The 27,720-nt window shown below is 45.5% G+C and overlaps 1 protein-coding gene across 1 annotated transcript in view; it reads right to left on the bottom strand.

Annotated features, from left to right (window-relative positions):
* FSTL1 (follistatin like 1) overlaps positions 1-26,596 on the bottom strand; it is a 53,451-nt gene extending 26,855 nt beyond the window's left edge. The window contains exons 1-2 of the mRNA XM_026494357.4: positions 26,326-26,596; positions 26,113-26,169 (exon numbers count right to left, since the gene is read on the bottom strand). Of these exons, the coding sequence (XP_026350142.1) occupies positions 26,113-26,169; positions 26,326-26,328 (60 nt within the window). The 5' untranslated portion in view covers positions 26,329-26,596. The remainder of the gene's footprint in view (positions 1-26,112; positions 26,170-26,325) is intronic.
* Positions 26,597-27,720: the final 1,124 nt, after the last annotated feature.

Here is a 27,720-nt window from a genome sequence, read left to right as displayed (position 1 = left end):
ACCAGATAGAAGAGGGGAAGGTGAGAATCCAGAGAACTGCCAAGATCCTTGGCTTTGAGAGCCTAAAGGTCGGCAGTGTGTCTTCCGAGTCAGAGACCAGGCAGAGACCGAGCGGGGGGGTCGGTGATGATGAGTCAGTTATGGACTTAAGTCTAAGGGGACAGTACAACATCCCACTGACAGCTGAAAATAAAGGGACTAGAGAAGCGCATCTGGACATGATCCATGTAGAAGTGAGAAACGGGGCCAAGGGAATGAATGAGCTCAGGAAGAAAGGCTGGGAATGGAGGGCTGAGGGTGGCCAAGGAGCAGGAAGAAGAGGCTGCCTGCAGCCCAGCTGGGGCTTTCTGCAAGCCAGAAAAGGTGTGTTCTCCTCTAGGCAGATGTGACCCCGGGCCAGGTTACAGGGCTCAGCAAGCAGTGCAGGCTGGATTTCAGCCCCCTTCACCTCCTCATGCAGTGAACAGCCTGCACAACCGTTACAAGGGCTCTGAAGGCAAAGCAGACAAGAAAACAGAGCAGGCACACTGAGAAAACTGGGAGCAAAATCAGGACGTCTAGAGAGCTCCAAGAAATGGATGATGAATGCCATTGTATGAGAAATGATTTGGCAAAGGTTGGGATGAAACAGCAAAAAAAAAAAAAAAAAAAAAATCTTTTAAACCTCTGTCAAAACCTGAACCAGACGCCAGACCAGACTGAGGCGGGGAGGTCCTATGTAAGGAGAACTGATACAGGAACCTGGAGAGAGGCCCTGGACATTTCTCTCTCTGCCTTCAATGCTGTGTGACTTAGGGCAAGGTGCTTGACTTCTCTGGGCCTCAGTTTCCCCATCTATAAAAGGAAAAAATTGTAAATGATGCCAAAGTCCCTTAAACTGTGAAGATTCTCTTAACTAGAAAGTGAGATATTTGCCATTTCAGATGTTCTTGAGTATCAAACTTTGATTTCCCAAGGAAGTTAACCTAGATGCCCAAACTAGAGACTGGTAATGTATAGAGCCCCCCGTGAGTGTTTCAAGGTTTTTGCTGGGTTTCGGTGGTGGAATTAAAGTTGGCTTTTGTAGTCAAAGAATTTCCATAAGCAATGTCTTTTCACTGTCTCCTGGGTCATGACAGAGGAAATCAGAGGAGAGTAATGGGAACACAGTTGAGTGGCCTGATTTCACTCTTGATTGAATGGTTGGAACCCTCTACTCCCTTTGAATGCCATTAATGACATTTTTATTCTATTTGTGTTTGCCTTGCAAGACGAAAAGGGAGAGAATGGCGAAATTCACATGAGATTCACAATTCTTCATTCCTGCCAAGAACCTGTCACTGAAGTATGTCTGGGACTGCCAGGGCTCACATTTACTCAGCATCCATGCTCTAATTATTTCCACATGTAGTTCAAGGCAAATGGTTGATTAAAAATTAAAAAAAAAATACCCACACACCTAAATCCCAGTACCCTCCACTAAGGGGGTGGGGAGAGAGCTCTAGGGAAACTACGGGAGGCTCAGAGAGAACATTTTGGAAGTGTCTGCTGTAGTGCCAGCCACATCAGCCCAATCCCCACACATCCCCACACATTCCCAGCACTCCATCCCAAGCCAGCCCTCCACCTCCCCAAGCTTCCCCAAGCACTAAACCAAACACAATTCACATTCTTTGAACTTCTGAGTGGAATGTAGGATTTATTCCTGCTTTGGTGGAAGGCCTAAGAGATGGATATAGGCTAAGAGCTACAAGTACTCTCCACCCCTTTTGCCCTGGGCTCTACTGAATTTAGGTAGACTGGGCAGTTCCTGATATCACATCCTAGGGAAGAAATCCAGTGTGCAGAGAACGTGGGTACCTTCCCCAAGCTGGAGAATAGTCCCCACATTTGCAGCTCCTTTCCATGAACCCAATTTGCGTATGGCTCCCCCTAAAACTGAAAGTTAACCCACTGTTCCCCAAGGTGGTTCACATGACTGATTCAGATGCCTGACACTGTCATCTACTGACATCTACTTGGCCGTATTTAACAAGGTCTTCAGCAGTGACTCAGTCTCTTCTTGTCTCCTGGGTAATTTCATTGTTTATGCGGCCTCAAGATCCTTGACCTCCTCACCTCCAGGAAGCCTCACTTCTAAGGTCCTCTAGCTACAGGAAGCTTCAGGAGGAATCTGTGAGTAGAGCAGGTAACTGCAGCAAACTAAAATAAAGGGTACAGGGCTCCTGAGGTCCCACATTTTGAAATGAAACCTCATTACCCTTTGAAAATGTCAGCACCGTGAAGCATTGTTAGATGCTTCTTTAACCTTCAAATGGGCAGAGAATGTCCCACAAGACCAGCTAAAAAAATAATGTCACCATCTGGGAAGTCTGATTTATTGTCTGAATTACACAAATCCTTCCTGTCCTTCAAGGCTCAGCTCAAGTTACACAACTCCATCCTTGGTGATCTTTTCCTCTTGAGTGGTATGAGCTCCTCCTTCCATCTCTAAACTTTCATTCTTCTCTGTACAAACTCATTTGATCACTTTTTAAAAATGTAATTGATTATGCAGACTTTGTCTTCCCAGCTGAACTGTAAGTTCCTAGAGGACAAAACTTATGTTCTAAAGTCTTTCATAGGTCCAGGCAGAGTACATTGTGCCAGGCCATCAACCTTTGTTGGAAGTATCCAAGGGCAACTGAGCCACACTGCCCTAAGGACCTAGACCGGGGCAGAAAGACAGCCCCTGGGCCAATTCCTCTCCTGGGACTCCCCCCTTTCAGGGTCAGGTTTTTTGTGGGGGAAATAGCCTAAAGACCCCACCCTTCTCCACCAGGCTATAAATATTTAGCCTGTAATTTCCCTAATGAGATACTGTCTTTGACCCACAGAAAGACATTGGGGTTTGTGTGTGTGTGTGTGTGAGGTGGATAGGAGAGCAATGGGAGCTGGAAATGGATTTCAGCCATTTCCTTTATCCACAATTAATGTATACTCTAGCAGACATGCTGAGGGAATGAGAATGGGAAAAGGGAAAAGAATGGAAGAGGAGGCAATGTGGGAATGTGGGGTTCCTCGCAGGAAGGCAAAATCGGGTGGGACTTCAGAGTGTAGGGTGGGGGTTGCCAAAGGGCAGCCTGACACCTTGGTGACCTATACAAGGGAGAAGCAGAGACAAAGATAAGCAAGAGGGGCCAAGAGAAATTGTGAAAATGGGCCCATTACCCAAGGCAGCTGTTTGTGTTAACTATCTTCAGGAATGCTGCTCCTACATTGTCCTGAGGTAGAAGGAAGGCAAGATGGTCAGTCTGCCTAGACATGAGAAAGAATAAATTGCCATTACCTTATCCTACCCCTCCCCCACACGCAGAAGGCTCTGGAGGTCTCCAAGCACTCCCTCTGGCTCATCTGCTAGGCTGACCTTACGGTGGGCTGGAATACACTGAAATGGGAGTGGCCAGGGAAGGGCCAGGCCTTCTCTGTGCCCAAGTGTTTTATTTTCCAGGGTGCTGGGCATCTTGAAAAGAACGGTGATGTCCAACCAAGAGCTGAGACCACATAACAGATGGAGGGGACAAAGGGGAGGACAGCAGGGAGATGAGGAACAAAATGGAGCAGGGAAACCCCAGAGACCCAGCAGAGCACAACAGTGTGAGTCTCTACTTTAAAAACACAGACAAAGCCCTGGGACTCTGGGGGCAGCGTGGCTGCAAAGCAGCTGTCAAGTTTCTAGCATCCTGGCAATTATTCTCCAGCCTGTGGAATGCATAAGGGGTTAAAACGCAGCAAGAAACTCCATGCTAAATGAAGTCACCATATGTGTGGCTCCGTATGGTTCTAGGAGGAGCAGACAGATGTAATTAGAAGTTCTGAAGACACTGTGTTGTCATGGTAACTGTTGGCCAGGAGAACCCGGAGTCCGAGGAATACAGTCTTACAAGGAAATGCCAGACGCAGGTGGTGTGCATCGTCCTCAGGCTCCACAGGCAGGGCTGTTCCTCCCCCTTGCCCCGTCCTACACTCTCGGGGACTCTCCCTCTCCAATTCCTCCTCATCCCCACTTCCTATGCTCCAGACAGGCACCCAGAGCAACTCCAAATGCAGATGAAGCATTCCCCTCAGATGGCATCCAAAGGAAGGAATTAAGGAGAAGTCGAATCTTGGGAGTTCATGCAGGTGACATTGTTCTCTGGGCAGTCTCTGGTCCCACGGGCTTTCTAGATCTGAGTGTGGGGATCACCGGGGGAAGCTGCAAGCTTAATTTACATATCACTCTGGAGCCAGCTCCTCTAGGAGGCAGATGCTGGATGGGTACTACAGGACAAGTAGGGGTATGTGAACTTGAGCAGAGGAATGTCTGCTTTTAGTAGGCAACCATGCATTTTATCAGCCAAACTGGAACGCTTTGAAAGTAAAAGGGGACCTTTAAAATAGATATACTTGGACAACAGGCATACTGTGACATCTGGTCACCTCAATTAACAGGCTACCTAAGGGAAAAATTATTAGTTTTATTTTATGGAGTGGAAATTTTACCTGGTGTCTATGAGCCCCCAGAAACCCAGCTATGGATTTTGGGACTGGATTTCCCTAGAGCACAACCCAGGAAAGATGAGAAACTCAAAGAAAGTATGACTCTAGACATGAACTGCCTGAATCTCTCGATTCAACTGCCACTTGAGGATATTCACAGGGTTCTGCTGTCGCAAAGCTGGGGAACCTGGGCAGATGGGGCCACTTTCCTTCAAAATCTCGGTCATTACAAATCCTTCCAACTGCTTCTCTAAAGAGAGAAACATTCATTTCACACATTGTTGTCAAAGAGGGATGATTCTCTGTGGATTTATGGCAATAATGTGGTCAACGGAGTGGGATCATTCCACAGTAGAGAGACCTAATAAATCTTCCCCTGAAGAGTGGAGGTTTCCAGGTGTACATTCTTACACATTCCTCAACAACTGAACCAAAAACAGTGGCTCAGGGATTCTGTGGTCACAAAACCCAGGGAAAGGTTAGACTCTCCCAGGGAACCAGCAGAAACGACTGTATTTTAGGCACAATATAACCAACCCAGAAATTATGAGAATGCGGTTCAGCCACAAGCTCAGTTACAGAACTGTGGGATTTCAGAGGGTAAGGCCCACCCAGGGTGCATCCCCTAGTATTTTCTCAGGGACTGTGGGAATCACAGCCATTTGATAAAAGTTCCTGGCAGTCCCTTGACAACTGTGACTAGAACTCTGGCTTAAGGATGGGAACCACTGGGGCCAACTTCCCTTATTTACCTGCTCCTAAATGCAGACAGGTCCTAGATACTGGGGTGCAAAACTCTGAGTTTAATGTGGAGCTTCCCCAAGGTTTTGGGGTGGCAATAAACGGCTCCTTACAATCTGTAATCATCAATTAACACCGTTGCTCTCTGCTAAGCATGTATGCGAGGAAGTCCTGACACCCATTGCAGGTCCCCTGCATTTTAATAGTCCAATTCAGAGGAACATTAACCTTTCTGGAACAGATTAAGAACTTGATAAAATCAATCCCTTTGAAAAAAAAAAAAAAACCACTGCAAGCATAAATTAATTCTGCATTTCCTTATTACTGTCCGAAGTGGAACTGGACAAAACCTATTTACATGCAAGTAACTGAGCAACAGAATACCAAACATCACGTTGGATGCTGGGGACTCAAGGAAGGATAAAGCACAGTCCATGTCTCTAAGCTGCTGACAGTTTAGTTGAGGAGTTGAGGAGATGGGGTACAAATAGATGGAATCTTTCTTTCTTTCTTTCTTTCTTTCTTTCTTTCTTTCTTTCTTTCGAGAGGGAAAGGGAGAGAGAGAGAATCCCAAGCAGGCTCCACACCCAGCATGGAGCCTGATGCAGGGCTTGATCTCACTACCCTGAGATCACGACCTAAGCCAAAATCAAGAGTCTGCCGCTTAACTGAGCCACCCAGGTGTCCCAATACCTGTTTTTTTTTTTTTTTAATTTTTATTTTTTTTTAAAGATTTTATTTATTTGTTTGTGGGGAGAGAGAGAGAGAGAGAGAAAGCACACAAGCAGGGGGAGGGGCAGAGGGAGAAGAAGCAGACTCCCCTGCTGAGCAGGGAGCCTGATGTGGGGCTTGATCCCAGGACCCTGGGATCATGACATGAGCCGAAGGCGGATGCTTAACTGACTGAGCCACCCAAGTACCCCAATACATGGAATTTTAAATAACAACACGATCTAATAATTGAAAAGTCAGGACCACATGTAGCTAAGTGTGATTTGTGGTTAAGTGACAAGTGTCTAGAGCAGCCCTGTCCAACAGCAATATAATATCAGTCTCACAGAGGATTTGAAAACTTCTAGTAAAATTTTAGAAAGTCAAAAGAAACAATTATTTTAATAATTTTTTTACATAAGCCAATATAGCCAAAATATTACCATTTCAGCTTGTAACCAATAGCATTAGTGAGACGTTTTACGTGCTCTTGTTCATAGTAAGTGTTTGCTACCTGGCTCGCGTTTTTCACTTACGGCACATCTTACTGACACTAGACACACTGCAAGAGCTCAATAGCCACTTGTGGCTCGCGGCTTTTCCTACGGAACAGCCCAGCTCTAATAAGTTCTGGGTGCTGACATATTACTGAGGGCTGAACTGAGGAGGAGAGTTTAGGTAGAAAGAATACAACTTTCTTTAACTAGGAATGTCTTATACGTGGTGTACATAATCGAAGTCAACAGATAATTGAACACCTCGGTAAGGCAGCATGCTGGGCTGCATGGAGCAGGATACTGAGGTCATGAATATCCAGTCCTTTCAAAACAGGCAGGTGCCGTGGGCACTTAAGCCTAATTCTGGCTCTGGTCTCCTCTAGAAGAGAAAACGCTGCCACCTCCTTTAGTGCTTTGTATGGCTTATCTCATAAAACAATAAGGGGCTAATTAAACTACATATTTTGAAACTTCTCTTAACTATTTAAATACTTTTACTTTTTTTGCATAAAAGTCCATGGACAAATTCGACATGTAGTGGATATTTGTCAAAACTTTTTTTTTTTTCTGTTTCTTGGCTCAACTGCTACACTCTTTTGCTGCCAACTTTCAATAATATTACACACACACACACACACACACACACACAATTTTAGTGCCTTGAGATTAAAGTCCCTGAAAATATGCACACTCTATTCTTCTTGAGACATTCCTGCCTTGCATTCTTTCCTTGGAGCAGTTGGGAAGTCACAGCAGGGGGAGGGGAAGGAGCTGTAGATCCTACGCGGGCTGGCCAATCAGGCCTTATCGGAGTCGGGAGACCCACCAATGAGAGACGGCCAGGTATTCCGCTCCACAGTCCTAGCACAACTCCCTATTTTTGCAAAGATTAAAATTCTGTGAGACCTTCAAACTGTACCAACAAAGCACAAAGGCCTCTTTTTCTGTTCAATTTGCTTTCCCCCAAGGACTACATTAGAAACTCTACACAAAAACCTACTAGCTTAGTTGCTACAGACAGATTATCTTTTGCAGTAAAAACACTTCCTTAGTATTATGTAGCTGTTTAATTTTCAAAGCTCTGTCCTTTAACTGATTAAGCACTAGAGAAATGCCACATATTTAACTGCTTTCGATTACCCTGATTCCACTGAAAAGTGGAGCAACACGCTATGGAAGTCAACCAACTGGTCTATGGGTCAACAGTAAGGGAGTTTAGAGAATAAGGCTGCAGATAAGTGTCTGCCCCTTAAAACCCCACCCACTGCTGATCACTGCGCCATTGGTGGCACCTCCCAGGATAAAAGATATCTCTGAGCTCTAACGTGCAAATCCAGTGACACTGTTTTGCCCATACTGGGGACATCAGAGTTGCCATTCAAATGAGCAGGAGACAGAGCAAGAGCAGAAAGGATCCCAAAAAATAAAGGTCTCAGTAAATAGTGATGTCAGAAGACAAACTGGCCAGAGGCTTTGGGGCGAGGAATCACCAACAACAGAATTTAATTTAATGCTTTATTTTATATTCCTTGGGATATTAGCTTACTCTGGGAATGATGCCCAGTTAAATCAGAATTGCTGCTCACGCAAGGAAAGAATAAAAATATTTACTGTTTAGTAAGCCTCTGCTTAAATTCCAGTGTCACCTGGAGCTGAGAGAATCAGGTTCCAGGTGTCAGACTAAGTAAGTCCAGCATTACTACCATGTCCAAGGTTAAGCAAAGTGTTGATGGGCAAATACTATCGACCATCTTCCCAGGTACACAAATACTTGCAGAATCTGACATAGAGATCAGAGATTATAGGCAGGATACCGTGCATCTCCTCATATTACATATGAGACATCCGGATTCATTAATTAACCCATTTGACCAATGGATCAATTCAACAAATATTTACTGAGCATCTAGTATATGCTAAGCTCAGTTCTAGGTGCTGGGGATTCATTGGTGAAAGAGACAGAGAAGGACTACATCTTGAAGAAGTACATATTCTAGAGAGAGGAGAGTAAAAATAAACACAATTAACAAGACTATTTCAGTGTGATTACATTAGAAGAACATAGCATATGTTTGACAGAGAAATCTGCGAGAGGGGACACCACTTAGATTGAATGAGGGAACGCTCTCTTGAGCTGAGACCAAAGGATGAAAGGAGCAGTCCAGGCAGCCGGAGGAAAACTGTAAAGGTTGTGACACAGGGCAGAATTTGTCATGTTCCTGGAACAGACAAAGGCTAGTGTGGCTGCAACATAGGGTCTAGCAGGGAGAGCGGTGAGAAGTTAGCTGGGAAAAGCAGGCAAGGCATGGAGCATGTAGGACCTTGTATGCACTGATAAGAACCTTGAATTTTATTCTTAATGAATAAAACTGGAGGAAAGTGATGTGATCAGATACGTGTTTTACAAAGATCACTCAGGCTGCTGTGTAGAGAAGTAGATGGAGAAAGGCAAGAAGGAAAAAGGGGTGAGCAGCTAAGAAGCTACTGCAATCGTCCAGTGCAAAATGATGGTGGCTTAGACTAGGGTGGTGGCGATGGAGGCTGAGAACAGTCAAAGGAGAGGTAATATTTTCTGACAGTAGAGCCAACAGGACTTGCTCATGGACTGGGGACGGATAGGAAAAGTGAAAACACCTTTAGAAGATTCCTGGGTAATTTGAGTTGATAACCAAAAAATACCTCAGCCAGTTCTTGGTAGGTATGGACATGGCCATGCCAATGGTCCAGTACGGAGTCACTTCCAGAAGGATCTTCCCTCGGACTGGCCTTGGGGTCCAGATAAGTCCCATGCCTTCTCAATGAAACTGCATTAGTTTAGGAAGTGAGTTCAGCAAGCCCGCTAAGACCTGGTGTCAGATGTAAATAAACTCTGCTTATGAAAATCTGTCCAGAATTGACCCCTGTTCCCAACCGTTCCATGGAAGACAGCACTGAAGTATTTATAGTATTTTTGGAAATGATGCTCTATGGTGAGATGTCTGGGAAACAATGCTTATAATACTCTCTTCCTAGAGAAGAAAATAAATGATGCACACGAACATTGTCAAGTTCTAAAAAGTCCTGCGACTAAAGAACCACTTTGACCTAGCACATAGATTAACATCACTCACTAGAGTTGGAGAAACATGGATCTAGGCTCTGTATGTCTCTCCCTGTAGTTTCACTGTCCCCTGGAATTCAAGCAAAAACAAGAAGAGCAGCTACTGTTTACTGAGCACTTACTGCGTGTAAGGGACTGTATATCAGTATCTCCCTTGCTATACACACTATATACAGGTGCTGTTTTAATTTATAGCTTTTACATTATCATTTGTTCCTGTGAGTTTTGCTTTATGGACCATGTGTTCACTTAGCAAAAGCAGACATTTCTTCCCTAATCAAATACAGCGGCAGTGTTCATTCATAGTATTTCCTCAAGCTGCACTTAATATAAAGACCAGGAACTCTTCACTTTATCGCCCCACCCTCATTTACTCACCCCACTACAACGACGAGTGAGAATTTCCCACTCTCACCACTGCCTCACTCTTCCTTCAGGCCTCCTCTTCACTAGTTTCCTTCTTCCATTTATTTTACTTATTTCTAAGACAAGAACCATTTAGGGGCAGTTCACATGCTTTGAACACCTTTAGGCTTAGAATTACCTTTCTTTTTTTAAAAAAAGATTTTATTTATTTGAGAGAGAGAGAAAGAGAGCACAAGCAGGGGGAGTGGCAGAGGGAGAGGGAGAAGCAGACTCCCCACAGAGCAGGGAGCCTGACAAGGGGCTCAGATCCCAGGACCCTGGGATCATGACCTGGGCCGAAGGCAGGCGCTTAACCAACTGAGCCACCCAGGCGCCCCAGAATTCCCCACTTTCTGCCTCTCTCTTAAATGTTGTGACTTTCAGAATATGGCTGTTGTCACATCTAAACCCTCAGATTGGGGGTGCCTGGGTGGCTCAGTCAGTTAAGTGGCTGCCTTCAGCCCAGGTCATGATCCCAGGGATCTGGGATTGAGTCCCACGTTGGGCTCCCTACTCAGTGGAGAGTCTGCTTCTCTCTCTCTCCCCTTGCCCCATAATAATCCTTAGCTATCTGGAAGACAAACACACACCACACACACACACACACACACACACACACACACACACACACAGAGTCATTTCACCAACCTCAGCAAAGAAGACTTTTCCTGGAGTTAAACTATCGATCACTGGGGGATGGCGAGTTCTTTACATTCTAGGCTACTGTAACATGAGTCATTATGGTTACTAAATGACAATGCTATTTATTTTACACCGGGCAAAATAATCGTAGCATTACCTAGAAAAATAACCCAATCACCAACTGAAATATAGCCACTGGGGAAGATTGCGGCTAGCTCTAATCCACCAGCAATTCAATGATGCAACATAAGCAGGAAATGAACAGCCCTCTATTTGATCAAATGTGTAAAGAGAAATTAGTGGGAAAATGCAATGACTTAGCTGTAAAATGACCAACACAGTGAGATTAACAATCCTCAGCATTGGCTCTTCTTAGAGGATTTCACAGCTTCATGGTTTCCTTATTTTTGTCTAAGCAAAGGGAATGCCTACATAGGGCATGTGACAAACACACAAAAAAACAGCTTTTATAGTTTCTTATTACCCAGGTTGTATTGTACGTGCTTTTTTCTTTAATTAATTTTTTTATTGAAGTATAATTCACATATTATTAGTTTCAGGTGTACATCATAGTGATTTGATATTTTTATACATTACGAAATAATCCCTACAGTAAGTCTCATTACCCATGTTCTTTTGCAGAAAACAAAGGAAAACACAAAGACAGTTGCCCAGTTGTATCTCTGGGAGATAAAGCTATTAACTTGGTACTTGTCCTTTAGAGACTATGGCCCACAAGTAGTTTAGGAAATTTATTAAGAAATAAGTCTGCAGTGAATACTGAATTTATTATACCCAACATTTAGCAAAGACTTCAGTGTCTTGCCTCTTTACTTAAAACACTTCCCAACGCCATTCTCCCTTCTAGTCCTGTCCCCTCAAGAAAGGGAATTGAGAAACCCCTAATGAACTCACACCTGAAGGAGGAGTCCTTGTGCTGGGGTTTTTTTTGATCATTAGCCAGTGCTTCGTGCCATGCAGAAAATTACGCTTCTGTTGAACATGATGCAGACACCAATTAATGCATAAAGTGGAAGGCTTTACCCTGAAAATAAATAGCTAAACCAGGAAGTCTGCTTCTCTGCATGAGGCTGTTGGCAAGGCCAAGGCCACACAGGCTAAGAAAGGAAAGAAAAAAGAAAATGCCAAGGACAGAAGACTGGGGGGGGGGGGGCAAAGCACAAATGGACACATTCCTGAACAATTCTTAGGACTCTGAGCTGAATTTCCCGCTCTGACACAGACCTCGGCCTGCCCCCAGGCAACCATAGCGCCGTAATTATAGCATATAGTGAAGACTTGCGGATAAGGCCGCCCTTGGAGGAGCGAAACTGAGCGTTCTGAGCATTTGTGCCATCTGCCTGCATCCCAAAGCAGGCTTTTGGGAGTTGAGGTGGGCCACCCTAGAAACCCCTACCTGGGTCCTCCTGGTAAGGACCTTGGCCATGAAGGGAACTCAGGTATGTCTGAGTCTCTGCTCAGTTCAATAGCTTTTAGCTGCAACACATTCATCACTTTCTTACTAGGCTTTAGATGGCCAGATAGCCCCGTGAGAGTCACCAGAAATTTTTCTGACTGTCGTTGAGTTCTTTATCTACTTTATTTTTCTCTGTTGCAAATATGCCACAAGTGGGTCCACTTGGGTCCTTCTCCATAACTGAAAATAGTTAGCCTAACACTAACAGAAGCTAGCCAGACTTGTGAGCTATGGGATTTGAAAGGAAAAACGCTATATACCTCTTATTTTTGGAATGAGGTAGGAAATGAATGAATGAACAAATGAATAATGCTCATTGATTACATTAATGTTCATTAACAAGCAGATTTCCCACCCACAAAAATAAGCCCTCCTCATCACTATTTTCTATGTGCCTTGGTTCAGAAAGGAATCAGGGCAGTATAATGGAGGTCAAATACTAAACTGAATTAAAAGAGTCACATTAAGGGAAATTTAATAACATACATGCTTCTCTTCGTAAATTCCAATAGGAATTTGGGGTTCTTTTTGTGAGGGAAGTATATCTGAGCTACAGGTCGACAGCCCTATTCTCTAAGTAGTGAAATCTAACTCAGTTAAGTAATGCCAATTAAATTAATTAAGTAGTGAAATTTACGTGTGTGTCTGTGTATAGTCTATTCTGGAGCACAGCCAATTTTAATTTGATTCTGACACTGTACAAGTAGATGTATTAGGAAAGCCACGGGCCACATTGGGCTGGCCCCCCACGCAGGACCAATAATGTAGCACAGTGGGCTTATCTAGCAGGATTTAGGATTGGGAGTGCAGTTAAGGTACCAAGCCTTTAAGTAGGACTAAAACATCTGTGTTGGCCTCTGTTTCCTTACTGAGTTCACCCTCGCAGGTCACTTGATTTACCTGCTGAGGTCAAGGCCAAAGAGGTCAAGGTCAAGGCCTCAGCTGTTAACAGCACTGAACTAATTTGGAGACAGGCATGGGGACTAGGGCAGCCACTTCATCAATATCTGTTCAGGAAACCCAGGATCCTGGTCCCGGGCCAGGTGGCATGATGAGAAGGCAAGATGCATTCCAGAAAACAAAATTAGGGTCCACACGGCATTTCCAGACAACTATTTTTGTAAGCCATTTTAATACTGCATCATTATTATTATTTTTAAAGATTTTATTTATTTATGTGACAGAGACAGCCAGCGAGAGAGGGAACACAGCAGGGAAGTGGGAGAGGAAGAAGCAGGCTCCCAGCGGAGGAGCCTGATGTGGGACTGGATTCCGGAATGCCGGGATCACGCCCTGAGCCGAAGGCAGACGCTTAACAACTGCGCTACCCAGGCACCCCTGCATCATTATTTTTAAAAGAACTTTTACAAAGGTCAGAAGAAAGTTTTTTTTTTTTTTAAAGATTTTATTTATTTATTTATTCGACAGAGATAGAGACAGCCAGCGAGAGAGGGAACACAAGCAGGGGGAGTGGGAGAGGAAGAAGCAGGTTCATAGCAGAGGAGCCTGACGTGGGGCTCGATCCCACAACGCCGGGATCACGCCCTGAGCCGAAGGCAGACGCTTAACCGCTGTGCCACCCAGGCGCCCCTGTTTTTTGTTTTTTTTTTTTAAATAAGTTCAGTAAAAGCTCAAGTTGCACACTTTAGAATTCTGAGTTGTTTTCCTTTTTAAAAAATTCTTTGCTCAACCTCAAGGACGCCCAGCATCCTTCATTTCTTGCCCAGTGTTGTTGAGCAGCTGGTTTCTGAAGTGGAAAATCAAGTGATTCCTTTCTATAGAGTAAACAGCATTTGGGATTCCTGGGCATGCAGACTGTTCGGGTGCCACATGCTGTACTATTTATGTTGCGCTCGGCACATGCAGGAGGAAGTAAGAGACACAAAAGGCCTACTGCTTTTAGTCACTCTTTTTTTCCCATTCCTGGGCCAGCTTCTCTTTTCAAACTGCTCCCCCTTGGGCCATCAGTTAAGACAAGAGCTAATCAAATATCTTAACTCCATTAAGAATATTTTGACAATCCAACCTAAAATGTCTGCCTCCTTTCCTATGGATAGGATCTGTGGGTGCGGTTCTAGAGCTCCCCTGCTCCAACCCCCATATTTTGCAGATAAGGGGTCCGGTGACTTGCCCAAGTTCATACTACCAGCCGAAGGCACAAGGCTCCTGACCTGGGTGCCACGGTCTGGCGTGAGTCGTTCATTCCAGCCCATCTCCGGCCAGTAAGAGGAGGCTTGTCTGAAGCCAGCTCACATCAGGAATCTCTGGAAGCCCAGCCACAGCTTCAGCCAGCGCTGCTGGCATTTCCGCAACTCCGAACGTCTCAAGACGGCTGAAACCTGACAGTCTCATAAATTCACTCACCTCCTGCTAATGTGTGCGGTGCGGGCCCTTCCCACCCCCACCCCCCCGAAATAGTGTGAGGCAGACTAAGAAAACTGGGGAAGTGAGCGAGGAGAGGCAACCCAAGTCAGAGCTACAGAACTGCGCGGATCGTGCTAAAAAGGCGCGGTGCCAAGCAGACACTGTCTAGACTTTAACCGGCCCCTCCAGAGGGGGGTGCGGGAGGAGGGGGAGCGGGGCCGGAAAGCCTGCTTGCTTTTTGTTCAGCTAATGCAAACACATGACATGGCCTCTGACAGGCTCCAGGCTGGGAGTTCACTCAGTCTAAGACATTTCTTCCTCGGGGCTGGAGTTCAACTGTGGGCTCAGGGAAGCTGTGCTAATCCAGCAATCAGAAAGGAGCTGGGAACGTTTCTCCTAGTTCCTGGGGAATCACAGTTCCCAAACTAGACGGAGTTGGGGCAGCAGCCCAAAGGAGCACATTTGTGGGTACAAAAGAACAGATTTTGAAAATTTTTCCATTTGTATCATCTTAGCTAAATCCATGAGGAAAACCCACAAAAATACAGAACTGGCTTTGGATGGAGGCCTGTTACAAAAATTTTGTTTAAGACTACTGATATCGGGGCGCCTGGGTGGCACAGCGGTTAAGCGTCTGCCTTCGGCTCAGGGCGTGATCCCGGCGTTACGGGATCGAGCCCCACATCAGGCTCTTCCGCTATGAGCCTGCTTCTTTCTCTCCCACTCCCCCTGCTTGTGTTCCCTCTCTCGCTGGCTGTCTCTATCTCTGTCGAATAAATAAATAAAATCTTTAAAAAAAAAAAAAAGACTACTGATATCGATTTATAAAATGTACAGATGGAGAAATGGCCTCCATGGTCCAATAAGCATCACACATCTAAGAGAAAATGTTGGGTTTGGGGAGCTCTGCATATCAGCTAGAAAGGAGGTACCCCCTCCTCCGGGGGACAGACAAGCTCTAAGCCAGGGCGCACAGAGCGCAGGATGGAGTCAGTCCCATTCTCCTCGTTGGCCAGCTGCTCTGGTGGCGAACAACCATACCCACAGCGGCTCAGCCGGAGCTGGAGAGCTGTCTCACAACTTGGTCCTATTCAATGTGGGACAGCTGTGAATGCATCTGAAGGACAAAGACACCGCCTTAAAACATCCCCTGAATCACTGAACACAATACGGCAGGTGCTCTAATGTTAGAGAAGCCGCTGAACCTGAACCAAGTGAGGGTCATACCCCTACCTGTGTGGTCCACAGAAGTGTGGATCCCGACACTTGTGCCGACAAAACACCAAGAGGCCTGTACGGGTTTTTGGTTTGGGGTTTTGTTTGTTTGTTTTTATTGTGTCCATGTTACCAAACAAAAAAATGTTTTTCGTGTGTTTTCAGAGTCACTTTCAAAAATAAGACACAATGGGCCTAGCCCACAGAGCAACTGCTTTGAGAGCTGGCGTCTGGATTTGTATCCTGATTTTACTCTTTACTAGTGGCTGATTTTGAGTAAGTAACTGAATTCGCTGAGCTACGGTTTCTTCATTGACGAAGACATGAAGATTATAGTAACTTATCAGGTTGTGAGAATTAAATAAGACAAGGCTCTTTCCCTCCCGCTGTTGTCTGGCGAACCACCACTCATTTTTCAGGGTGCAGCTGGGGGAGGCCTCCCAGAGCCCCCGGGGCTGGGTTAAGTTCTCAGGCCCATTCTGGCACTTACCACCCTGGTTCACTCTGAGCCTCTGTCCCTGTCTGTCTCCCCCACTGGACTGCAGGCTCCTTGGCAGCAGGGTCTGTGTCTTAGTCACTAGCACCAACTTAGCGCCTCACAGAGAACAGGGTTGTGATACTTCTTACTTTTGTCCCTTGAGTTAACTTTGTGCCTTTGTGAAACTTCACTTTGTCCCAGATGGGTGAAGCAAAATACTGCACGAAAACTTCATGCAGCTTTGTCTCTGAGTAAAATGTGACCCTGCTGATCTGGGGATGTTTTGGCAGCTCCTGAGGCAGCCCGAACCCTCCAGGATGACCTCTCTGTAACGGTGTTGGAGCAAGATGAGAAAGAAAAGGGAGACAAGGTAGAAGGGAGAGATGCAGAGGAAAGAGCAACACGGGGAGCAATGAAGACCCAGCTCTGGGGCTTGGGATCAGCAGCCACGTGAGGCTGTGGTCAGGGCTGGCTGCCAGACACAGCAGTGCCCAGCAGAGGACTCGAGGTTTGTGTGCAAAACACCTAGAGCGTTGCCTTGGTTCCCGAAGGGACAAATCGCAGTCTGCTCCAGGAATACTCCCCTACCCTGTCTTTGAGAGTAGGTATTTAGCAATGAAAGCAAAGAGTTCTATTCCTGTGCCTGATCATATTTTCCAAACCCCAAATTTAGAATTTGTAGTCCACTAACAGGTGTGTCATGGGGACGGCAGTAAGAATATATGAAAATGACCATCCCACAAAAAATCCAAGATATCTGGTGGCCACCTCCATTTGTAAGAAGGAGGGACACAGGAGAAAGAAAAACTGAATGTGGAAAAATTACAGGAGCCTTAGTCCCTCTTTTCTTTGCTTTTTCTCCCTCTTCTTCCCTTTCTGGTATTCTCCCTCGCTCACTTCGTCTTTAGGGAGAACCTATGCTGGTTGGCACAGCCCACTGCCTGTGCATGGGAGGTGCTCAATGAGTACCTAATTCTTTTCCTGCAGGAAGGATAGGGTTGTGGCTTCACAGAGGAAACACTATCTAGAAGTTTTGAAGCAAGACTGGCTCAGTAGCAGCAAGGGCTCTGATAAAAATTCTGGGCGTCAAAGCATCCAGTGAAATAAATATCCTAGTTGTCTTTTAAAAAGCAGGTGATCCTTAATCTCTGGAGAGAGTAAAAGAGGCAAGAAGAGTTTTCTGCAAGCCATGGGCGTGCATGCACACACCCACACCCCAAGGGTCCTGGAGTTCTTCCAATAAACAGACACCACAAGAATGATCCTAATAGCTAACACTGCATTCTATGTTCTGAGCCATTCTTCTACCTGCTTTACATATAAGAGCTTATTCGATTCTTACAGCTAACCTAGAGTAAATACTCTCTAGTAAGCCCATTTTATAGATGAGGACGTAGGCCCAGAGAGGTTAAGTAACTTCCCCAAGATCACAGGGCTAGTACTGAATTCAGGTAATCTAGCTTCAAGGTCCTAGAGCTAAACCATTATGTTATCCTTCCTCTCAAGAAAAAAATCAGTAAACGAAATACAGTGAAACCTGAGCCAACACACAGGTTGCACAAATATAGACAATGCCTAGTGGATGTTAGTATGTCAACTGAGAATTCTTTTACTGAAATCATTACAGAGTCAAAAACATTCTTTGTCAGTGCCTAGTGGGAGCTTCAGGTAAGAGGCATGGTATCTCTTGCAGGTGTTTGGTATTGACTATGTTCCATGAGTAGAGGATATCTTTTCCATTATCTAATTGGATAGAAAGGCAGAGAAATAGCCATTATCCCCATTTTACAGATGAGCAAAGTGAGCTCATGGAGGTTAAGTAACTTATACATGGTCTCGGAGCTAGACAAGGGCAGAATTCAAATCCAGCCCATTACCCAGAGCCCTTGCTCCTAACTGAAGCTGCAAGTCAGAGATACGAGGTGGCTTAAGAAAGGGACAGAGCAGGACTTCAAAGTCAAGGACTGTCGTTATTTTATAACGTCCTTCTTAATGAGAAGGTGCTGTAGCAGGGTCCTATCTTGTAAAAGATAAGACTTGGAAACACCCAGATAGGCCAACAAGAGAATGAAGAAAGGGACTCCGTGGAAGGCCTGAGTGACACGAATATGGGAAATCAGAGAAAAGTGTTGGCACTCCAGGAACAGACACAATTTCCACACAGAAACCTGCCACCTACTGGATGGGTTGTTCAAGTAGTCAAGGTGACAGGCTGCAAATGGCCCCAGCAACTCAAGCAGAGCCTCTTAAGTTCTGAAAAGTGTCCATCCCACTGCTGCATTTCAGGGTTTTCCGGACCAGCGGCCAGAGGTGAGGAACGGGGTGGTAATTTCTGTGAAAGCCATAAATCTGGCCCCCTAAATTTGACCAGGTCCGTTTGAGCAGTACTGGAGCTATGGTAACAGCAACTCCTTCAGAATAGGGACCTACAAGGTAATGCCTTTTAGTTCCACACTATTCTCCACAGCAGCATATGGGCGAAGGGACTGGCATAATGCTTGGCCCTTCTGTAGATCAATAAATTACACTCATTTACTATCACTGGACGATAGAATCAAAGACTGTGGGGAAAAGACAAATTTTGCCTCAGACACAAAAATTTTAAGTCTTGAACAAGATAAAAAGTAACGACAAAGAGGCAGTTTCCTTATATAAATTCAAGCCAATATCCCATGACACACACACATATAAATCAGTGCCTGCAACATGTCATGGCTTTTGCCATGTGTCACATAACTTGTTTTGGCAACAGTTAAGCTGGTCAAAAATAGAGTCCGGGATTATTCAGGGAACATTTTAAGGGTCATAAATTCAGACTTAATCCTGGGAATAGCTTATTGGTGATGGCTTCCAAATGAGCACATAAAAAGTCTGTGAAGAGATTTCATGGAAATCCTCCAACCACAGCAGAAAATGCAGATTTATAGGATATATTTTGTACTCCAACTACCCAAAGAGCTTTCTATTAGCAAGTTATTGCCAGATGGCTGCTAATGTAGGAGCTGTTATCTATGACAGCAGCAGCTCGTAGAGCCTTAGCAAGAACAACTGTTTACTGCATCAGAACAGCCAAGAAAATTCTCATTATCATATTCTTGTTGATGGCCAACATTAGAGGGTTTGGCTCCCTTTAAGGTGTTCCAATTTGTCTAAAGAAGTTAAAAGCTTGGGCCAGGACTAAAATGCTGTTTTTTTTTTTTTTTTCATCTATTTGCTACCCTAGTCACACCACCTAATAACTAATACCCCATGTTTTCTTTGTTTCACATAGTTCTGAACTCTGCCTTCTAATCACCTTAATTTTGCTTAAAGATATACCAATGTTTGTCAGATTGGATTGACATTTCCAGAAGGAATGGCAAATATCTTTTATCTCTCCTACAGACTAACTAATTGTTAGTGGCTACCCAGAACATGGCTGAGGATTTTCAAACCTTCTCCAGACTCAGGACAACAGAATTCTATGATTGATTAGCAATGTCTGTCATGGGTAAGGGAAAGGGTAGTGGTGACATGCATGCCATATTTGTACCATCACTGCTGGCCATTTATCACAAAGTGTTGTGAGATACTTATTTTTATTGCCTACAGCAATAAAACATACATCTGTTGATTGCTAATTTCTCTGAAAGGAGGGAAAAAGGGCTGATTTATCTTTAGGTAGTGGAATTATGGTTAATTTCATTCTTTCCTCTAGTCTTTTCTATATTTTCTAAGCTTTTCATGAACACATTACATTTTCATATTTTATCAGAAAATAGCTCTTTTTAAAATTTAAATAGAATAGCATACATTAGGAGGGTAAATTCCTCCTGAAAAAAGGAGAGGGGTCACAAGAATCCTCAAGATGGATTTTAAGGAGTTTTGTTATACTTCTCTATAAATCTATACACAGTTGTGAGGATAATGCAGAGTGGAGAGTGTTCTGCTTTTTAAATTAAACTATAATCATTTGCCAGAACATTAAAAATTTTTGTAAACACAACTTTTAGTGGCACGTATTGTTGCTAACCCTTAACTCTTCCCCTATTGTTGGATATGCAGTAGATTTTAAGTTTTTCACCATCATAAATAATGTAATGGACATCTTATGCAGTCTCTCTAAAAGTAATAATGGCCAGGGCAAAGTGATCAAAAATAATTGAGTTTTTTTCCTTGCTGTAGTTTCTCAGTGTAGATTATATTGAGCCCTGGGTTATCCATCTGCAAAATAGCCAAGTCAGCTCCCCCAAAGCTGATCCAAAGTCTGCTAAAATGGATTCATGTCAATAAAGACTGTATTTAACTGTGTTTGCTTTAGGTCTGTGTAGTTAACAAGAAAAACAATTTTCTAGTATAAGCACTGTTAACTACAAGTTAAAATGCTTACAATAATATCCAAATTGCAATTATCATATGGAGAGGGTCAATTTACCTTTTCATTAATTATTAAAGTTTTATTGTTAAACCATGAATTAAAAGCTTGCCAAATGTTACTAGGGCCAGACATGAAGAGACTGGACTAATTAAATGATGAGTGATAAAATGTAACTCTGATCATATCTACTCCTCACTCTTTTCACTGTAACTGTTTCCACATACCATGAGTTCACAGCCTGCTTTCTGCACCGACTCCCTCAGCCTTGATTGGGTGGTGGCTACATGGGTGTACCCATGTGTACAGTTCAGCAAGCTGTACCTTAAGGATTTGCGCATTGTACTAATGTAAAAATAACTTTAAAAATCAAGGGAAGCCGTATGTTAATGTAAAAAGAAAGAGCACTAATTATAATTGTACAGATACTTGTTCGTTATGTAGTTAAAACAATATTACAGCTGCCACAGTTTAAAGCATCTGGCCCATCATTAGACTGTGAGCAACCTGAAGGCAGAGATCATGTCTTGCACTTCATGCATGACTCCGCCCTGGGTGTAGGGCGTGTTCAGCCCGTAGCAGGGATACTGCTTGATGGGCCCTGTGATGAGAAGGCTGGTAATGACTCCGAGAGAAAGCACCCCAAGCCAAAGTCACAGGCACCAGAAGACAGCACCTTAGAGAAAATTATGCATCGACTTGCATGACATTAATCACCTAGCTTACAAAATGAATCCATCTAAGTGGAAGGTTCTTTTTCAGTCCTATAATATCTGGTGTCATTACATTTGTCCTATTTATGCCTGCTAGAAATTTTGTCTTGATGTCCAGTTATTTGAAGAGGAATACGAAAATGACACTGACGTTTTTAATTCATGATGTGTGACCACTGGTATTTACAGTTCATCCTTTGCTTTCTCAGTTTTCCTAGAAACACATCTTTCTGACTCACTGACTTTGAAGACTTTACTTTCTTCTCCAGGACGTTACATCCATCGCAGCCCATGCCCCCTGATCGCCACCTCACAGCTCCTCCCCAACTAGCTCCTCTGACGTTGGGAACGGACTCCTGCTTTCCACCACCCAATCCAGAGACTTCTATGGGAATTATAACACGTCCTCTTTCTAAAGACAGTTTCAGAGGCCAGGGCCTCATGTGCAGGGTGCTTGTCCATCTGTTCTGGCTGTTCAACAGAGTCCCTGCTATGTTTTAACATTCGAATTCCCAACAATGATCTTCAGAATCACAGCAAGTAGTTTATTTGCCAATGGATAAACAAGATATTATTTTAGTGGTTAATGTACAAGATGGATATTAAAATCCTAGTTCTGCTGCAGCTCCAAGAAGGAGTCAGAGGATGTGGGTCAGACTCTGGTCCTCCCTGAATCCACCATTAGAATAATTCTGAAGGATACAGAGGAGCTCCCACATCAGCCAATAAAACCCCTAGGGTTGATTAACTTGTGCGTTGCTAACAGGGTGTAAATGAGAAATCTGGCTTCAGAGGGACAATGACCTAATAATCTCGTTGTCTCTCTGGGTAGTTAATATTATTTTTGTTACTATTATCTTAAATGAGGCACTCACAGTTCATGGGTCAAATTTTTCCTTACTGCAGTGAGTGTTCTGATTTGTGCATCAGTCCCTTGCACGTGTGACTTACCATGGTGAGTTTACAGACCTGCAATGCTGGCAATCAGAGTGCTAGCAGAGACAACTACCAAGGGAGAGCGGAAGTGTGCCTGGGTGCTCGCCAAGGCTGTCTTTCAGAAGCAGGCAGTTGGGCCACAGGTTCGCCTCCAGCCTGCCATGTTAGAGTGCACTCGGATGCACCTACTGAGACTCCAGGGCACATGCTCTCGTGCCTGGACTGTCAAACTTTCCTAGCCTCCGTCCACACCTCTCACTGAACTGCAGTAATTCTCAGTGGGAGGGCAATGGGTGCAGGAGAATGAACAAGCCTACACAGCCCCCTCCCAACAGAATCTAGAAAAGGGGTAGCTGTGTAGTAGTTGAAGCACTCCCTCAAGCTGCTGCCACCCCCCATTCCTCACCCATACCGATGCTAACATATGCTCTTCAACAGACTTGTGCCACATCCCCCCCCCCCCCCGCAAGCCTAGACTGTAAAGGGGCCTAGGAGTGAGCTCAGGTGGATGGGGCAGAATTTAGGGGGAGGCTGACAGAAGCCATACATTGGTGATAAGAGTATTAAAGACAAACAAAGTAAGAACGAGAGGAAGCAATCAAAAAAGCATGTAGTGCCGAGTAAGAGACCATGGAAAACATTCAAAATATAACACATTCCTTAAAGAGATTTGTTAATAGTTTCTCAAATCTAACCAAACAGGATTTAAGACTGGCATTAATAATGATGACAACCACCTTTTCCCAGACTTGGGACACCTCTGATTCTGGAGGTCTACTATCACAAAGGCTTGGCTCCTTCTAATATCAACATGATTTGTCAGGGAATCATAGTTTTAGAAAATATGTTGAGTTGGGGCGCCTGGGTAGCGCAGTCGTTAAAGCGTCTGCCTTCAGCTCAGGGCGTGATCCTGGCGATCCGGGATCGAGTCCCACATCAGGCTCTTCCGCTATGAGCCTGCTTCTTCCTCTCCCACTCCCCCTGCTGTGTTCCCTCTCTCGCTGGCTGTCTCTCTGTCACATAAATAAATAAAATCTTTAAAAAAAAAAAAAAAAAAAAAAAGAAAATATGTTGAGTTGAATACGTGTACTTGTATTAAACCAAAAAGCACCAAGAAGGGGCGCCTGGGTGGCACAGCGGTTGAGCGTCTGCCTTCGGCTCAGGGCGTGATCCCGGCATTCTGGGATCGAGCCCCACATCAGGCTCCTCTGCTGGGAGCCTGCTTCTTCCTCTCCCACTCCCCCTGCTTGTGTTCCCTCTCTCGCTGACTGTCTCTATCTCTGTCGAATAAATAAAAAAAAAAAAAAAAAAAAAAAGCACCAAGAAAACTAAGTTTATTTTCTAAATTTTATTTTTTAAAAATAAATCTTTATTTTTTTTAAATAAATTTATTTTTTAATAAATAAATCCACAATATCTGTACAACTTTAGCCCTAAAGTGTACTAAAGTGGATTCATGTCAATAAAGCCTGTAAATATCATTATTTGACTGTTTGCTGTATGTTCATATACCTAGCAAGGAAAAAAATATTATTGCCAGCACAATTATAAGATAAAAGACTTAATATACAAATTGGTAGGGTTAATTTACCTTTTCATTAATAATTAAAAGTATATTATTATTAACCAGGGATTAAAAACTTGCCATGTGTTACTCAGGCCAGACATCAAGAGAATGGATTGATTAAAAGATAATTCTTGGGGCACCTAGGTCGCTTAGCTGGTTAAGTGTCCAACTCTTAGTTTCAGCTCAGGTCATGATCTCGTGGTGGTGGGATTGAGCCCCACGTCAGGCTCTGCACTTAGTGCGGGGTCTGTTTCAGATTTTCTCTCCCTCTCCCTTCCGCTTACTCTCCCCCCTCTTTCAAATAAATAAATAAAATCTTAAAAAAAAAAAGATAATCCTTAATAATCTGGAGCCATGAAATGTAACCAGGATCATACCTACTCCTCCTTACTCCTCAGGTACCCTGAGTTCGACCACTTTCTGCACTAACTCCCTGTTTTCATGCCTCGGCACCTCTTGATTTTGTCTGGGAATTTAGTGGGAGAACTCTCTGCTCTTCTACCCGAAGCAGGAAATTGCTGCTGGGGGAGCTTCCTATGAGAGCAAAACTTTTCCCTACAATGCTGGTAGGGGGGAGGGGTGTAGTGCAGGCTGCCTAGAATAGATCCTGGACATTGGGTCACACAGCCTTCAGCCTTCAGTCTCCTGGTGCGGAAACCAACAGCCTCTCATACCTCACATCTGCATTCCAGTTCACGAGTGATTTCACACACTAGCTGGCAATTCCTAAACCTGCCGTAAAACCAATCAGGGATTCACCTCATCCATCATTGCACTGCAGCTGCCTTTTGAGGGCCACAGCAAGGATGGAAGGGTATTTCTTAGACAGGGCTAAATCAGCCAGTGAAGACAGATCCTCCCTCAAATTCAAACCCAAGGAAACAAAATGCATGAGAAGCAGATCTGGAGTTCAAGATGGGCCCCAAACATTGAAGGAGCTGGATTCAGATCCTTCTACAGGACTAACTAGCTGTGTGACCTTGGTCAGGTTATCTAATCTCCTAAACCTGTTTCCTCCTCTGTAAAATGGGGATAATAAAACTGACTTCATAAGGTTGGGGAAGATTTAAAAGAAAAAACACATGCAGTCCAATGTCTGCTATGTAAGAAGTGCACCAAATGTGAACTCCTTCTGTGGGACAGTGGTTAAGAGCCTGGGGTATGATGCCAGACTGTTGGGTTCAGACCCCTATCCCTACCACTTAACAGCTTAGGGCACTGGATAAATTACATAACCTGACTCAGTTTCCCCATCATTAAAATGGGGTTTCATTACAACTCAAAGTAGATATCCAGTGAATATTAGCTATTTTTAAAATTTCATTGTTAGCTTGTGTTTCCAGGGCAACCAATAACATAGTGAATTGAGAGTTTATGTTTGAATTGAGAGTAATATATGTGTATTTTTTTCCTAACTCATGAAGACCTTGCATGCTTTTATGAATTTTTTCTGGCCAGAGACAAGCTGTGATGCAAAGGGTGGGGCTAAACTGTTATATGAAGAAAAAAATTCAAAGAGGGAGAATAACCACCCACCAGGGAGCTACTTCTTTTGTAATGTACATTCCATTTCTTCTCCCTCATGCTTTTTAATTCCTTCCACATTTCCTGCCATAATTATCAAATGTTTGGTTTCTGACCTCACTCTTCTGGAGACTAGAGCCCAGGGAATTTGGAACTGTTTATTTTCTGTCCATAAACCTTTGAGTTAATGGAGGGGCTTGTGAGCGAAGGGTTTGTTGGTTTGTTTGTACTGTCTCAGGAAGGTCACTGGAGTTGAAAGGAAAACATTACCAAAAAAGCGCTGAAATACTTTGACTGGAAACGCGGAGCCCCCAAAGAGCAGAGCAACGGATCTCTTACACTTGCGCAACGCTGGATTAAGGGAAAATTGCGATTTTAAAAGGCTGTTATATGGCCCTGATACTACCACAAAATCCGAGGGCACTTTACAAAGAAAGAAAAAAAAATGTTGAGAATCATAATTATACTTTATAAAAAAAGAAAAAAGCATTCCGCCCTAAAGGAAGAATCTCCCCCCGCCTTTCCCCGAGGAGTCAGCCTTGGAAGGAAAAAGCCCCCAACTATTCTTAATTTCCTCTTAAGTAAAGGAAAGAACTCAAAGGCGCCTTTTTGAACTCAGCTGCCGCTCTTGTCGCCGCCTCCGTCCCAATCCGCCCGGCTCGTCCTCTTTCCCCCTCCTCACCCTCCCTCCATATTAGCCGCGGCGGGGCTCCCGCTTATGGCCCAAACTACTTTTCCCGATTTGGAGGTTTAAGTTTCGCAAGTAGTATTTCTGCTCCGAGCGCCCCCTCACCCCACGCCTGGAAACTCCCGGTCCCACCCCGGGAGAACATCCCCAGGACGCACTCCCCGCCCGTCCGGCGCGCACACCCAAGTGGCCCGCTCACCTACCTCGGCGTGGACCCAGGCGACCGCCACCAGCGCGAGCGCGAGCCAACGTGTCCACATCTGCGGAAGAGAGAAGAGCGAGAATGAAGGCGCCGGGCCCCGCGCCCACCCTGGAAACTTCTCCGGGTCCCGCAGACTCGCCCCCTCCGCCCGGTCACCCTCGGCCGCCCGGAGGGGTCGGGCCACCGCGCCCAGCGCCGCGCGCCCAGCTCTCACCATGGTCCCGTCCGGGTGTCCGGAAGGCGCGGGGCAGGGCGGCCGCAGCGAGCTCTGAGGGAAGGTGGGAGCTCCGCGGCTCGGCAGCCTCCGAGGAAATCCGACCTGCGCTCGCCGCCCCTTAAGACCCCTCCTTCCCCGACTGCCTGCCCCCCAGCTCCTCCCCCTTCTCCTCCCCTTCTGCAGCAGCGGCCCCCGCGGCTCGCGGCTCTGCTCGGTCCTCCCCGCCCCTCGCTCTGGGGAGCCCGCGTGCGTCCTGGCGCCGCCCGCACCCCTCTCTCCTCAGGCCCCCCGGACGCGGAGGCAGAGGCAGAGACAGAGAGGGGGTGTCCGGGGGGCGCTGCAACAAAGGCGGAAAGGGGTGGGGGGCCGAAACCCCACCCCCGGGAGGGCCCGCTGGCTTGCGGCAGCTCTGGCGGGCCGTGGGCGCGGGCTGCGGCGGTGGCCAGGTGGGCGGTGCTGCACGGGGCTCCCGGCCGGGTCTGGGGCGGGAACGTGCAGGAAAAGGCGCCCTGCGGCCTGGGGAGCCGCAGCCGCCCCCCGCGACTGATGGACAGAGGGCCGGAGGTGCAGAGGGACCCTCGCGGCCCAGGGACCGGGGCATCACGGCAGACAGAGTGCGAGGAAGTGGGCGCAGGGTCCGGAAGACCGGCCAGCAAGGGGAAGGCTGCTTTGGGTTCAACAGTGAATTTCCAGGGGGAGAGGTGGGAGCCGCCCCTCTCTGCTAAGATCTTGACTCCAGCGTTTGCCAGCAACCCCATCCTGTCCTTCTCTCTGGTCAAGGAGCGGTGTCCCCCCTCCTCTCTTCTGCGCCCCCCCATCACCTGTGCCCTTGCTCCCACCCCCATCAATCCGGGTTCCCTCCCTATTCTTGCTTCCCATCTCCACCAACTTCTTCCCAGGGGCCTTCAAAGGTACGCTGCCTCTTTGAAGGTGTTAACTCCCCAAACTCCTAGCTGCGGCTTCTTTCCTACCTTGTGTCTGGTGTCCCTGGTGCTGAGAACAAATATCCTTGACACCTCAGATTTAACATGCCCAAGGCTGAGCCCCACTTCTCGTCAGCTCCCAGGCCTGCTCATCTACCTTTTCCAGAGTACTGCCATCAAAACGTTTCCCCACTTCCCAGACCCTGGTTTCACCGTGTTCTGGCAGTTACCCCTTTGAGATCTCACATGCATCTCTTCACTGCCGTTCACATTTCCACTTCCCTAGGCCAGACCTTCATCCTCCCTCATTCCGGAATTCTGGAAACCACCTCTGGTTGCTTTCCAGCTCCAGGCTCTCCTCCCCTAGTCTCCACGGCAAACCATTGCCATATTTTCACTAGGTGATTTAAAAACTGTCCTCCTCAGGCTCTTCCCCTCCTCAGAAACTCAGCACTCTTCCACATTGCAT

Source organism: Ursus arctos, unplaced genomic scaffold, assembly GCF_023065955.2.
Source record: "Ursus arctos isolate Adak ecotype North America unplaced genomic scaffold, UrsArc2.0 scaffold_4, whole genome shotgun sequence".
Lineage (NCBI taxonomy): Eukaryota > Metazoa > Chordata > Mammalia > Carnivora > Ursidae > Ursus > Ursus arctos.
Note: the sequence above shows the minus strand (reverse complement) of the source record. Positions and strands in the feature narration are given on the sequence as shown.